Here is a 15,220-nt window from a genome sequence, read left to right on the forward strand (position 1 = left end):
TTCAGACAAAACTAAACTTGATTTACCCTAAAGACGGTAAGCTGTTCTCTGTGCATAGTGGTAGCTAGCTAGCGTTAGCTAAGTAGCTAACAGATTCTAGACCAAAGGACAATTGCTGACATACTAACGTTGGTTAACTTGCCTAGAAAGCTCATTTGTTATTTTGTTTATCATAATTTGTTGCAGAAAACGAACAAGACCACAACTAAAATTACATTTATGCATGGTTTCTTCGTCTAGCTGTTAGCTAACGCTACCTAACTAGCGTAAGTTAACATCACGCGCTAGCTAGCCAGATAACTTACAATTTAAATTAAAACAAAACAAAACTAACAGCAAATGATCATTCACAGGAGTCTAGACTAATATCAACAACAGGAAAGATGTTGCTACGATTTCGGTCAGATAAACATAAGTCGACTATTCAAAAAACTCTTTGGGCAAAACCTGTTTTAAGAGTCACAGTCAAAAATTGTGTTTAATAGCATTATTTGCTATTGAAATATTCCCCCCTCCAGTCTGGTCACATGACTTAAGGCATTTTCACTGCGTTGAATACAAACTCCTCCGTAAAAGGATATCTTACAGAAAACAGTGTCTGTCTGGTGATTTCATACTACCTTAATGTATTACTGGTCCCCAAAACAAATCAACTATCTAAATGTTTGTCATTTCGCTTGTAGGTTTTATTAAAATCACGTAAGGCCTCCAAAACTACATTTCCCGGCGTGCACTTTTGAGGACACGTCACTGAGTAGACATGACCATTTAGACCATAGACCCGTGAACGAAATGTAAAGCGAGAGACGCTGGATCCGGCGAAGAAATCAGTCATTGACTTTGACAGGTGTTGTGTGTTTTCCTCTTGTATGCCTGTTTTTGTGACCTATTTTATCTAGAGAGCAAGCGATTTAGTCTACAGTAATACTGTTCGATAGGGTTGAACACAGTATTTGTTGAGTTTTAAAGCTGCGGTTAAGTGTAGCAGCTTAAGCTACCTGGCTAACGTTAGCTGACTTGATAATCGTTAACCAGATAGTTAGCTAGCTAGGTTAACGCTGACTAACTTTGTTTTTGTTTTTTTGTTGCTAGTTGTCTAGGTCGCATCAAATCAAGACTATGAAGATAACGAGTTCTGTGCAATATATTAATCGAGATAAAACAGTTTACAGTAGCGATAGAAACACTGAAAGCGTCACGTCACTAGGCTTAACTTATAACTACTTCTAAGTTAGACTTTAACGTTTGGTAGCTTACTCTCGATTTCTGAATTCCATGTAAACAAACCAATATAGTACAATACTCATTCTCTTATTGACTAGTGTACAGAGACGATGCATAAGAAATTAATAAGACATCTTGAATTAAAATCAAAATATCAGTAAACTGTAACTGAAACACTGTTTAAAAATTGTTGTAAGAGAATCGTCATTAACGATTTGTGCATGTTTCTTTGTGTTTTTTTTCCCCCAGAATTTCCAGATGAAAGAATTCTAGGCTTGCTTTCTGTAAATACAGGCAGTGATGTCTTCTAACATGTGCACAAGACTTATGTGCCATGTTCGCAGTGGCACACTGTCTGTCTGTTTCTCAGCTGGCTGGTATGCTCGCTGTTCCTCATCCTGCCATTATAAAGTTTTGCACTCCCAGGCCCGGGCCTACTCCTCTCATGGTAGGAGGTCAGATGGTGACTCAAGCCAAGGCAGAATGCAAGGACTGTCTACTCCTGTACCAGAACTGGACTTCCAGTTGAGCAGGCTGCAGATTGATGGAGTACTCCGTGCTAATGAGCAATCTGTGCGTATTCCAGAGTTTGACAGGCGTGGTGGTCCAAGCCCTGTGCTGAAGTTTGAGAGTAATCAACTTGCAGCCAATTCGCCATTAGAGGACAGGCGCAGCACTGCCACTTGCTTGCAAACTAGGGGCATGTTATTTGGTGTGTTTGATGGTCACGGTGGCCATGCATGTGCTCAGGTTGTTAGCGAGCGGCTGCATTATTATATTGCTGTGGCAATGATGTCAGAGTCTGGCTTGGAAGACCTGGAAGCTGCAATGGAGACCCTACGCCCTGTGCCACCGATCCTGCAGTGGTACAAACACCACAATGACTATAACTACCGTGAGTCTGCGTCTCTGTATGTCAATCACTTGCGCGTTTACTGGCAGGAGCTGCTTGCGAGTGAAGAACATGGTGATGGAATGAGCACAAGTGAAGCCCTTAGTTATGCTTTTCAGCGCTTGGACACGGATCTCTCCTTGGAGGCTCAGGTTCCACTGGCGAATGATCTTATGCATAACACGGCTGTCCAGGCTGCTTTTGCAGGCTGCACAGCATGTGTTGCTCACGTGGGACCTGACAGCATATATGTGGCGAATGCTGGAGACTGTCGGGCTGTGTTGGGGGTCCAAGAGAGTGATGGGAGTTGGAGTGCTCTGCCTCTTTCGCAGGACCACAATGCTGCCAACACAGCTGAACTACAGCGTGTGCATTCACAGCACCCATCAAGTGAGCACCAAACGGTCATCGTAGATGATAGGCTACTGGGGGTACTAATGCCATTGCGTGCATTTGGGGACGTTCGTTTTAAGTGGAGTCGTGAGCTGCAGCAGAGCGTGCTGGAGAGCGGAGGCTGTGACTTGGAGGCACTGAACCTCTATCAGTACACTCCGCCAAACTACCTCACACCACCTTACCTAGAGGCCACACCAGAGGTCACCTATCACCGTCTTCGGCCACAGGACCGTTTTATGATCCTGGCGTCGGATGGTTTGTGGGATGAACTGGACAATGAGGAGGCAGTCAGGCTGGTGGCAGAACACTTGACAGGCATTCACTTGCAGGCACCAGTCTCTGCTAGCCAGCGGCAAATTAGTCTGGGACAGATGCACCAGTTGTTGCTACGGCGACGAGCACGTGCAACACCGGCCCTTGACCTGAATGCAGCCACGCATCTGATTCGCCATGCTCTTGGTACTAATGAGTACGGAGAGATGGACCAGGAGAGGCTGGCAGCCATGCTTGCACTGCCAGATGACCTGGCACGCATGTATCGAGACGACATTACAGTCACTGTGGTATATTTTAACTCCAGTCTAAACAAACAATCCCGGAATAATTAGTATATTTATGAAGTCCATTGATTTAAAATTCACATCGATCATGTCAGTTTAATGTCTGCAAATGAAATAATGTGACTTGAGTAATGTTTGTAGTAAATATAAGCATATGTTTCCTGTTATGTCATTTCCTGGTATGTTCAGTGTTCCTCTGTGTTCTGTTGTGAGTGTTTAGGTTGCTGTTTTATCATGTACACCAATACATCAAGTCATAATATATGCCATGGGTTTGTTTGAGCCAGTTGTTCCTTTTTATATACATTCCTTATGTAAACTCTGACTGAAAGGGGGCTGGATTTGCCCTGAACAACAGCTGTCACTTTAAACCCTTGTTTTGTTTTTTTTTAATTTGTTGTCTGTGATAATGGGACCTTGTAAAAAAAAAAAAAAATTAAGAGATGTATATTCTTAGAGCATATGTGTTTAATTTGTGGGTGAAAGTTTACATGGTCTCTATAACCACACTAATTCTGTTTACTTTACTGGACCTTTCCCAAGAAGATGTTTTCACTTTGTACTTTAGTGAAAGCTCACTGTATGATACTGTATGTTTGTAGCCAAAACAAAATGCTAATTATCAGTTGGTAATTTGATAGTGGTCATAGTTATTATCATCTTTTATTGGTACAGGTCATATTTTATGCTGTGAACTTGTGACATTCTTTCCAGTTTGCTAATAGTAGAATGATATATTGTTTATGAATTTGCACGACTCAAGAGTGTTCAGTGAAGGTATTTATTCAGTTAATTTTTTAACTAATTCCAAGTGTGTTTGTTTTTTTATATGGTAGCTTTTCTTTTTTTCTTATCTTAACCATCAACTATTTTTAAACCCACATCCCTATTCATGCAAGATTTGCCTTTCTGGTAATTAAAGAATTTTTATCACATCTATATTGTTGTTGTTGTTCATTCTCTCTCTCTCTCTCTCTCTCTCTCACTCTCTCACTCACACACACACACACACACACATTTAAAACTAAATCAGCCATAAGGCTACTGAACTACATTTAGGTGTTTGAATAGTCGAGTCTTACATGGCTTTGCTAGACTTTTTTTATTTTATTTTACCTTTATATAATCAGGATAATCATGTTGCGATTAAAAATCTCTTTTACAAGTGAGCCATAGACAAGAAGGCAACACACAAAACAATCAACAAAGAAACAACACGACCACAACCAACAGAATCAAATCAGGGTCAAGACCAAATTAAAAACAAGAACAAACAGAATGATACAGTTCTTTAACAATTATCTTAAATTCACTTAAGGAAATGTTTCTGCAGATCATGCCATGAAGATGCAGCACTACAACTAAAAGCTGCCTTGCTGTATTCAGACCATACTATCAGAATATCTAGCTGAATATAACTACTAGAATGTAAATTGTATCGTGACTTGTTTGTTTATAGGAATGCAGACAAATATGAAGGAAGCTGACCAATTATTATTTCAAAGAAAAGAATTAACCAATGAAAGTGTCTTTGCTCTGAAAGTGAAGGCCATTCAATCGTTTCATGCAGTTGAATATCTATTATAAATCTTAATGCTGAATGATGAACAGAGTCCAATGAGTGCACCATTATCTTTGATGTGTAGCTATGAAAAATATCACAATAATCTAAAATAGGTGAAAAGGTAACTTCAACTAGTTTTCTACTCTGTTGACTAAAGCAAAAACTGTTCCGAAAATAATATCGCAACTTCAACTTCTTTATCAATTGTTCCACATGCAATTCCTAAGACAGGTTATCATCTAATATAAAACCTAATCATTTACAAGATTAAACTAATTCTATTGGTCTGCCCAGCAGTGTGTACATTTGTGGCAAAGCTGATCTTTGTATCAAGTTTTTAGAAAATAAGATATATTGTGTTTTTTGATCATGAAGAACAAGCCTTAGAGAGCTAAGATTGTGCTGAGCAGTCACAAGTGCTTCCTGTAATTTTGAAAGAGCCTCTGCTGGTGATGAAGCAGAACATCAGATAATGGTATCATCTGCATAAAAATGCAGCATTTAAACTTGATATCTGAATTCCTTACATTGATCTTGCACTGCCCTGAGGTGAGCAGTTACTAGTTACATTTCCCAGGTACATGTATTTGAGGAAACAGTTGGTGGATTTGTACCACTTTCAAATGATACCAGTTTTAGACCAATATATTTGTTAGTAGAGGAATCTGCTTTTGAGTGACATTATAGTCACTGATATTTTGCTGCTGATTCCTATTTTTTGGGTTTAATGTATGAGATTAATGTTTGATGCTTTTCATTTTATTTTTTATCATCCCAGGTACATCAAACTTTTATAATGGCACCTAACAAGCATGCCATATCAACTATGCTGATAGTTGCTGGATGTTTTAAGCTTTATTACAGTTCTAATTTGTCATTACTTAGGTTTTTTAAACATGTATACTTCTGTACTCGTTCAAAAACCGTGAAAGTAGCAATACATTTGCTTGAACCTGGGATTTTACTCGACCACTCCACTCACCTCTGCCCTTTTACTTATTTTGAAGAGCCGCTGTGTTGTAATTTCAGCAGGAGCCACCAGAGGGCCGTGTCGAGCCAGGGTGGCGTAGTGCGCATGCGCCAAACGCGCTGAAATTCAAATGTTTGAAGCAGCTTCGCGGAAAACAGCCGTCTGTTAGCCTGTGAGCTGTATCTGTGAAATCGCAGAGGTAAGGCAAAACAAGACGAAGATTAGCTAGTCTTCCAGAAAGACATTAGTAAAGTGAACTAGTTTATTTTGCGATTTTTCATTTTCGTGTCTGAAGCTTGAAAGCTTAGCTGTGGGAGAACTACGCTAAAGTAAATATCCAACTGACAAATGACCAGACTGTCGATAGCTTGAACCATTTCGGTTCAATTGAACCACAGCGAGATAAATCAAAATGTAGGTGTTTGTATTGCTTTGTATTAGTTTAAACTCAGTTTACAAAGCAAACTTACTCAAGGCTCCAACTAAATGTGTAGAAAAGTTAGTGAGCTAGCGAAAATAAGTTTAGTAACTAACGTTGAATCTAGATGTTGGCTAATGTTCTTCTTCTGTGTTGCCAGTAAGGGAATGGACAACGACGGGCAGTCGGACAAAACACACAAGAGGCAGAGAGAACCCTTGGAGGAGAATGTGTTGGCCTCTAATGGTATGTATATTTGTCACCAAATATATTTCACACTGGTTTCTATTTTTGCTCATCGCTTACGCCATAGACTTGTTAACAATGTCTTCCTTGTGTTGAAATGGAGCATGATATTCAACCCATCGATGTTGTGACCTTTACTGAATAAACGTTTACTGTTATTAACATTATAAGAAGTCTGTAGATTTATTTTTATTTGAGATTTAAAAAAGTGAGCCCTTTACCCACATTGTTTTCTTTTTTTAAGATGTAAATTCTAATATCAGGCAAAACTGTGGTAGGTGACAGTGTTGGTGTAAATTTTACAGAGCTTGAGAATGTGCTGAAGAGGAGACGCTTGGTTGCAGAAGAGGTTGAGAATCAGAACCCTCTGCAGCCACTGGCAGGTTCCCCAGCCAGATCTCGACGGCTTGAGTTAGAGGTGAAGCCCGACACGCCGGCCATAGCCTCCATTCGTCTCAGGGTGCAGCAATTAACGCAGAGACGAGATGGTGAGTCAGATCTGACCTCTGTTACACACAACAAGCAATTGCAAGGATTTTGGGTATTTCACCTTCTACAGTGCATAATACCATCAGTAAAATCAGACTAATCTCTACACATAAAGAGCAAGACTGAAAGCACAACTGAATGAACTGAACAACTTTTGATCCCTTAGATGATACTAAATTAAAATACTAATATTGTGGGGTTTTTTGTGTGTACCACATTCTATTAATGTCCCTGGAACTGAGGTTTGTAATTGTTAACCCAAAAGATTGCTTTTGTATTAAAAGGTGTGGCTGCGTTGGTCCAGCGCTGTATGTCAGACCCAGGGGCAGAGAGTCCCTCCAACAGCTTACTTAGAGATGTCTGTCACATTGGTGAGTTTTCACACAGGTTGGCATCGTCGTACATCTTTATTCTTACTTCACGTAGCTTGTGGTGAAGATTGTTTTTATATCGAGGTCACAATTTGAATTTCAAGTATCAAATGGGGAAATTTAACTTTTGTAACATGGAGCTTTCAAAGCAGATGAGTTAGACCATTCAGAAGAAACAGTACAGCTATGATATGGATATGTGACATCACACTGGAAGTCTGTTGCACTCACCATTCAATGCCAGTAAATGCAAGGCTTCATGCCAGTAAAGTGGATATTCTGGTCAAAAAACAGGTCTGGAAGTTAATTTATAGAAATAATTGCGTTTAAATTGCAGTCACAATATTGATGAGAATTTAGACATGTGACATTTAGACAGTTTAGTGGAGGTGAAACTGTCCTTTGAAACCCAATTACTTCAACTGTATCTTATATGAATTAGGACACTGAAGCAGTACAGATAGATATCATTTACAGCCAATGTATCCACACATGCTCTCTGAAGAGAGCTCTGACAAAATAAAAAGTGTTTAAATGGTCTTTATATGTTTGTCGTGTGTGTGTGTTTAAGGTGAGGGTGAGTTTACCTCTCGATTGGAACGCTTTAAGACTCCCACCCCAGACAGCAGTCCAGTCCCCTCTACGCCTTCCACGCGCCAACTTTCCAGCTTTGTGCACAATATGCAGCAGCAGCTTAATACCACAGTGACTCCCAGTACTAAGGAGGCAACCCGTATCCGTCAGGTAGGGTTTGTGTTCTACACCCCAAAATGATCTGCATATGTTGTCTGAAACTGTTAATCAAGTTGAATAAAAATTAACAGTAATCACATGCCCTAATAAGCGCTCCTCTGGCCTGGCTGACGTGTGTCTGTGTGATCTGTTCAGGCTAGAGAGGATGAACTGAAGTTGCTGAGAGTTCAGCCCCTCACAGAGAACATGTGGCTCAAAAGGAGTTTGTCTGACTCTTCTCTTGCTGAGGTAAGGCTTTTTTATTTATTAAATATAAACAGGATATTTTGTTAATAATTTGATAAAGCTGTTTCCTCATTCAGTTCACATTATGTGTAATGTGGCTAGATCATGTCAATTGTGAATTATGCACATTTTGCCAGAGAGCTGTTTCCCCAACCAGCTCTACTTGTGTTTGCAAGAGGACAAGAAAAATCCCTTGGCCTACATTGCAATTTGGGAAAGTGAGCATATCTCTGAAATTAAAAGTATGCACTGGGTGTTTTGGTTCCTCTTTTTTTAAGGTTCACATGTTTACCTACCTTACTGTAACCAGTGACTTTAGGGGTCAGTGTCGCAACAGGGTATTGTGTGCCACATTTCAAATCTGGGGTTTGTGTGTGTTAGTGAAAGAGAGATTTTGTGAGTGAGAGAGTATAAACCTCTTTTTATTTACTTTCTAGGATGACTCAAACATTGACTCGAAGGAGGCTGAATGCAGCATAAGCTTCAGTGGTGTGAATAAAGTGATGGGAGACAGCCTCAATGACACATCTGCCTTTACTGGAGACCTACAACCCTGTTGCACAGAGTTTTGTCTTTCAGGTAAACCTACTGGCAGGGTGTACACTACACCAGCTGTTTTTTTCACCTGAAGGAGCAACAAACCTTGCAGTACAATTTTAACTCTGCATAAGAGTTCTTCAACGACTGACATTTTATTCTGTGTTTTTAGAATCTATGATGCACCCTAATGAACAAATGAGCACCTCTGCCTTAATAGACAAGATGTTTGAAGATGTCTTGCAAGCTGCTGACAAAGAAGAGGAAGGGGAAAAGGGCAAGGAGACAGTGAATGAGGAAAGTCTTTCCAAGCGTAACAAGAGAGAGAATGCTGACATGGAGGTAGCTGAAACTGAGCAGATTGAGAAATCTCTAGTTTCTAGCTTTGGGGAGGATGGCATGAGCAAAGAATCAGCTCATTGCTGTGCTGAATGGGAAGAGAAGGACGGTGTAAATTCTGCTGAAGGACAGGAAATTGATGAAGAGAATGTCTGCAGTAAGAGAGAAGAGGAAATTAAGGAAGAGAGTACTCCAGTGCCTAATGAGGAAGACTTCCTAACTCTACCACCTACATGTGTCTTATCCCCTCTCAGCAAATCAGTGGAGGCTGTTGTTACGCCTTTGGTAAGACTGTATGACTGGCAGTGTTCATGTCCCACCAGCACATAATTGTAAAAATTGTAAATTTACCTACATAATATCCCTTATGTGTGTTATTTCTGACTATAATGTTTCTTGAAACATAGAGACTTGTAGCCACTGTGCCTACACCCACAGTGCAGTGTCCCTCTCCAGAGGAGGTAACCACACCTTCTGCTGACAGTGCTCCACCTCTTTATAGGTAAGACCCTCCTGACCTGAGGAATACTAGAGCTATCTGCTGGAGATGTGATCTTCAGTGGTTTGTGATTACTTTTTTGTTGAGTTATAAGCGTTTGCTAAGCTTTTTGGCTTGTCCAACATGGACACCTTGGAGTGGTGGTTTGAGTATTCTGCCAGCTGTGGGTTCATTTGATTGTGGTTAATTATAGTGATATTCATTGTCAACAGCATTGATGCTTACCGCTCTCAGCGAAAGAACAGTCATCTAGCCTCTCAGTGTGTAACTCCTGGGATACAGAAACAGGCTACTGAGAAGTCTTATATCAAGCCAACTATCAATACTAAGGAGACTATCAAGGTTTGTCACTTTGATTACTTTAATGATGGTATTAAAAAAAGAAAATGCATAGGTGACTGTAAAGCTAGAGATGTCTAGTTTTGGAAAGAAACTTTCCACAAAATCCCTGTTTTGTGTTGCTGCACAGGTGCTGAGTGAAGAGGCTGCCAGACTGCAGACTGTTATTAACCAAACTCTGCAGGCTCTGAGCTGTTGTAGTGATGAAGAACATGGGAAAGGATCCCTGCAAGAGGCAGAAGCTGAAAAACTCCTGCTCGTTTCCAGTTAGTACAGCCTACATTTTATCAGTACAAAACAAATACAGAGGTTTAATGTGCTATTAGTAAATGTTACTGTGATTCAGGTGAGAAGCATGCTGCCCTGCTGACAGAGATCAGCAGACTGAGAGAGGGTGCGGGAGCAGTGTTGGACTCCAGCACTGTCTCTCTGCAGCCCTGCAGGGGAACTGTCAGCATCAGCAGCGTCCAACTGCCCCTCAAAGTGGAGTTTCTGTGCTCTGCCCGCACAGGTGAGCTTAGTCCATGAGTTCATTACACTGTGCTGGTAGTCTTACAACTATAAGACAGTTTCAAAGTGTATTGTCATTATATCTAACATGTATGTCTCCTTGCAGGTCGTCCTACTCACTACTTTTTCATCCTGATCCGTTATGGTCCATGTAACATTGTGGCCACCCCATTGGCTACAGCTGCTGATGCCGAGAATGGAGACACCATCACCTTTCCCACCTCCATCACCTTGTGAGTCCATTCGGTTTTGTTAAAATCTTGTTTTTTTTTGTTTTTTTTTTTCATTTAAAAGGAAAGGGGGGTTATTAAAAAAGACATTTCAGGAGAATTATGGAAGTTGAAGGTGATGTCAACTGTTTAACTGACTGAAACTGACTGGAATTTAGCATTAAAGCCATTCCTATATTGCCAAATCTCTTTTCATTGACATGTTATCTGTCTGGCATTATATCAGTTTCACAGTAATATCTACACCATTTGTTTGTGAAGAAGAAATCAAAATTGTAGTTTTCAAAAAGTTTGATATCCTTGTTGCTGTGTGTGTATTCTGCTGTAGACAGGACATTCGCTCTAATTTTGAGATTGATATAGAAGTCTACAGCCTGGTAAGCAAAGTGTTAATATGCATGATTTTATTCCTGAAAAGGCCATAGTTTCTTTAAACCATATCTGTTTGTGAGAGCAGAAAGTTAATGTTTTTCTGTCTTTTACCTGTGTGTTTTATAGTCCAGTAATGCAGGTCAAACGTGCACTACAAATCTGCAGCAGCTCCGCAGCTCTACTAAATCACGAGTAAGTATAAATTCACATTGCTAACATATGAAGTATGTTGTATGTGGTAGTCATTATTGTTTTTCCTGTGTAGGTAACACCAAAGAAGCTACTCAGCAGCATTACGGTATTCTTTTCATTAATTTAAAATGATTATTTACTAATTACTAATTATTAGGTTTGTGTAACTAATCAGCATTTAACTTTTTTCTTCCTGCAGAAATCTAACCCAGGTTTGACCTGTAAGTCCTTTTATTCCCTCTTGATTAGACTGGTTATAATCCTGTAGGTCATAGAGTTTTTTATGTCATGCTGCTTTTCACCACAGCTGGAGCGCTGCCTGTTCTTGGCTCTCGTCGGACCAGTAACTTCAGTTTAGTAGGCTCTCACAAAATCACCCTGGCCTCCCTTGGACAGAGCAAGTTCACACTAGATAAGGTGCGGTGTCTTTTAAAAATGTTGCCATTCAGGTTTCATACTGGGTGTGTTGCACTGTGGTGGGGTCTCTGGTGTTGTAACTGTGCCTGTTCTTTCCTTGTCTGTCTTTCTTTTCTCAGATGAAGTTTGAGGGCAAAATCAGGCGACTCCTTGGAGATGAGTTTCAGGAAAAGGTTTCACCCTGCTTCTCTTTCACCTTCCTTTCTTTTCTGCATGGTGATTGGTGTTCATCGATAAATGTGTCTTGAGTTCTTGCATACATATTTTTATTGACCTTTTTTCATGGCCTGTGGGGAATAGGCAAGTACATGATATCTTTAACTTAAAGCAAACATTTGAGTGCAGATGTTGAATGCAAAAGTTTTTGGTTAAATTAATCTGTGGACTAAATTTTTTCCCACATGTTTGTCTTTGTGGTGACACCTTTTCTAATTACTCCTTGTAATTGTGTTTTAGGTGCCCTTTCTGTCTCCTCTGGAGGGTCACATCTACCTGAGACTGCACAGTGAGAGCCACTCCAATGTACAACACCAAGGCTTTCTGGTGTGTGCTTCTCTGAGAGAGACAGCATTCAGCAGCAGTATTTTGATAAAAGTTCTTATGTACTGCATACTTGGCAGGTGCTACTTTCCCAGAAAAATACAATGGCCTGTATTCATCAAAGTTGTGCAGAAGTGAGCAGAGGTTTGACCACCCCGTAGAAACTACTGTCTGCTTCCGGAAACTGAATTGCAAAATTGAACTACAATGACTAAACAAGTGGTGATTTGAGCCGAATTGAGGAATTAGCCTCAGTGCATTAACTACATATAATTTGGAATAGACATGTAATTTGGAACAGACATATACATATAATTTGGAACAGACATTAACCCTTGTATGCATATAATTTATATGAAGCGTGCCCTAATTCATGCAGATGTTTAGTAGTTAGTAAGCCAGTTAAAAAGGAATTTTTTTGGCTGTCAAAATGCTACTCTAATATTTACTCACACTTCTACCAGATGTAAATTAGATCATACAAATACATCAAAGATAATAAAACTGTTGGTAAAATTTGCACACACTCATTGTGTGGCACACTCTTGTCATATAGACCATGTTTGAGGATATCAGTGGGTTTGGAGCATGGCAGCGCCTCTTCTTTAAGCTAGAAGGAGGATTCTTCTTCTATTGGAACCATCCCAATGAGATGGGTGACAAGGTGGGGGAACAGCTTTTGTAACACACAGTACCTTGTAGCCAGATTATCCTTCTGTGTGAAATGTGTGTCTGATGTTATTTCTTGTCTCTTTTTGCTCCTCATATTTTTCATTGTCCTCTCAGCCAGCAGAGGGTAGCATTTCTCTATGTGGCTTTGACTGTGTGAGACACGTAGAGAGAGACTCCTGTGCTCGGCCTCATACCTTTGAACTGGTGAACACTAGGACCCTGCAACAAGACAACAGCCACATCTTGACCAAGTAAGATGTTTTGGGGACTCCTGCACACTTGATTAACTTTCAGGTCAATTAAGGTATTGTTTGGTCTGTTACTGTGTTTGAACTTCGTCCTTATTGATGTATTTCCCTGTGAAGGACCTGGTTCTCAGCAGACACTCGGGAGGAGCGTGTTGACTGGATAGAGAAACTTAGCCAGGTGCTGTTGGATCTTCACACGTGGTGTCGACAGCCTAGTGCCAGTGAGACTGATCAAGCTAACACCTCTAACACTGCGGCATCTCGTGAGAGCATCCTGTGACGTTGTTGTTACAATCCCTAAAAACTAAAATCTCTGACAGGAAACCTGAAGTTATTTTCTGCACTCTTCTGCTACATGAAGGGCAGATAAGCATGGTCTACTAGACATCATAGGGTAAACCAAGCACTGTAGACCAAGAGCTGGCAGGCAATGTTAGGTGTGTAAATAAATATGCTTTTTAAATTTCGGAAGGTGTAAGAAGGACATTCTTTTGCATGTAATCATAAACACGTGGAAGTACCATTGATTATACAAATGAAATACAACCTGCTTTATGTGAATCCCAGGGAATTCTAAGTGCCTCTATCATTGATTTATGTGCTGGCCTGTTTCAGCACCTCTGATTTTGATTGCCAAGTCTCAGTGCGGGATTTTCTCAGGCTGATGTAATGTGAAAGTGTTCATTTGCAGCCAGATAGGTTAACTGCTGTTTTATGTCAGCAGAATATTTGTTGAGTAGTTTAATGCTACTATGGATGTTTTTCAACTCTAGAAGGACACTACAAATGTCCAACAACCACCCCCACCAAGCACTTCTTAATGGATGGCCTTAAGATACAGACCATCAAGGGAGCATCAGTTTTATTTGCATATTTTGTGCTTAATCTGCACTAAAATTTATTTCTAAAGAGAAGCATTTATCATTTTATTGTCATTTACAGTAAGTCTCATCTGATTGTGAATGGGTTTGATCAGTGGTTAGATTATATATCAAGGATTCGTTTGGGAGTTCTGTCATATGCCTTGTGTTCTGTCAATTGTAGCTTATTGGGAGAGAGTAAATCTAGAACCTTATATAAGGTTTTCTGTAACATACTGAAGCATTTTTCGATGTATGGTGAAGTAGTTGTATTGAAGACATCAAACTGTTGATTACAAGTAGATTGAGCATTCTGCAGGCTAGGGTGGAGTGCCGTATGTGTGTATGATACTGAGGATGTGTTCTGTCTTGTACGCTGTACTACAGAGATTCAAAACTGAAAATAACTGATTGTGCTTTACTGCTTGTCTTTGTTGGTGACAGCTGTATTTCTGGATTGGTCTAACTGTTTTGGCTGGATTAGACCCTCAGGTTGGTTACTGATTAATGAAACAAATTGCAGAAAACATCTTGTTGAACAAGTTATTATCTATGTATTATGTTTCTTGTCTGTATTCTTTAAGGTCTTTGCATATTCTGTTTGTTATTCTTCCTTTGTTAACCACCTCTATGCAATACAGTATTCATATAGTATGGGTACTACAGAATAAATATGGTTATGATTACCTATAAGCATGGCCTGTTTTGTTTTGATTATAGTTGCTGTGATTTTATATATATATATATATATATATATATATATATATTATTTTTTTTTTTTTTTTTTTTTTTTTTTTTAATGTAACAGTTTGATGTACTGTATGGTGTACTACTCTCTCCCCAGTGCATATTGATCAGATACAGAAAATTAATTATATAGTTAAAATGATTATTCAATGACAACTCAGTTTAAATGGATCATTTTATGATGCCACAAGAACCAATGCATTTGCGTAAATCTACGTATTCACCCTACAGCAATTTAACATGTATAACAATGTTGAAGCGTTTCAGCCCAGACTGCTTTTTGAATAAGGCACAATACAGGACAACCAATTAGAACACAGGTCATTGACATCATTCATAAAGGCACAGTAACAAAAATGTTTCAGATCTATCAGTTTTCATTCTTTGGTTTTGTAATCACTGGTAGCTAAAGTGATGATGTAACCTATCAGCCACATGATGTTGTTATTATAAAATCCAGAACTGAAAACTGGATTCGAGGTTATAAAGAGACCACACAGAAAAATTCTAGATAATAGCTTGTTGAAAAACATGCCTTGTCTACATCTCCAAGATATCAGTTTAGTTTACTGTATGTCTGAATAGGACTGCTCAGGGCCATGGGATTCTC

The 15,220-nt window shown here is 39.6% G+C and overlaps 2 protein-coding genes across 4 annotated transcripts; both read left to right on the forward strand.

Annotated features, from left to right (window-relative positions):
- The first annotated feature begins 762 nt into the window (after positions 1-762).
- Positions 763-4,011, forward strand: pdp2 (putative pyruvate dehydrogenase phosphatase isoenzyme 2). Its single transcript, XM_017691597.1, has 2 exons — positions 763-847; positions 1,474-4,011. Exon 2 carries the CDS (start codon positions 1,525-1,527, stop codon positions 3,118-3,120), a length of 1,596 nt encoding a protein of 531 aa, XP_017547086.1. The 5' UTR covers positions 763-847; positions 1,474-1,524; the 3' UTR covers positions 3,121-4,011.
- Positions 4,012-5,670: 1,659 nt separating this feature from the next.
- On the forward strand, positions 5,671-14,553 carry si:dkey-30c15.10 (uncharacterized protein LOC559353 homolog). Of its 3 annotated transcripts, XM_017691310.2 has the most exons (24): positions 5,671-5,805; positions 6,185-6,270; positions 6,576-6,758; positions 7,044-7,130; positions 7,702-7,874; positions 8,019-8,111; positions 8,246-8,326; positions 8,546-8,687; positions 8,818-9,269; positions 9,392-9,486; positions 9,696-9,825; positions 9,953-10,088; positions 10,169-10,333; positions 10,439-10,565; positions 10,891-10,939; positions 11,061-11,126; positions 11,200-11,232; positions 11,326-11,347; positions 11,434-11,543; positions 11,663-11,716; positions 12,000-12,086; positions 12,640-12,747; positions 12,870-13,006; positions 13,121-14,553. In XM_017691310.2, exons 2-24 carry the CDS (start codon positions 6,192-6,194, stop codon positions 13,281-13,283), a joined length of 2,772 nt encoding a protein of 923 aa, XP_017546799.1. In that variant the 5' UTR covers positions 5,671-5,805; positions 6,185-6,191; the 3' UTR covers positions 13,284-14,553. The 3 variants fall into 3 exon arrangements, with proteins under 3 accessions (XP_017546799.1, XP_017546888.1, XP_017546958.1); XM_017691399.2 differs by lacking the exon at positions 11,663-11,716; XM_017691469.2 differs by lacking the exon at positions 8,246-8,326.
- The last annotated feature ends 667 nt before the right edge of the window (positions 14,554-15,220 follow it).

Source organism: Pygocentrus nattereri, chromosome 7 (genome assembly GCF_015220715.1).
Source record: "Pygocentrus nattereri isolate fPygNat1 chromosome 7, fPygNat1.pri, whole genome shotgun sequence".
Classification (NCBI taxonomy): domain Eukaryota; kingdom Metazoa; phylum Chordata; class Actinopteri; order Characiformes; family Serrasalmidae; genus Pygocentrus; species Pygocentrus nattereri.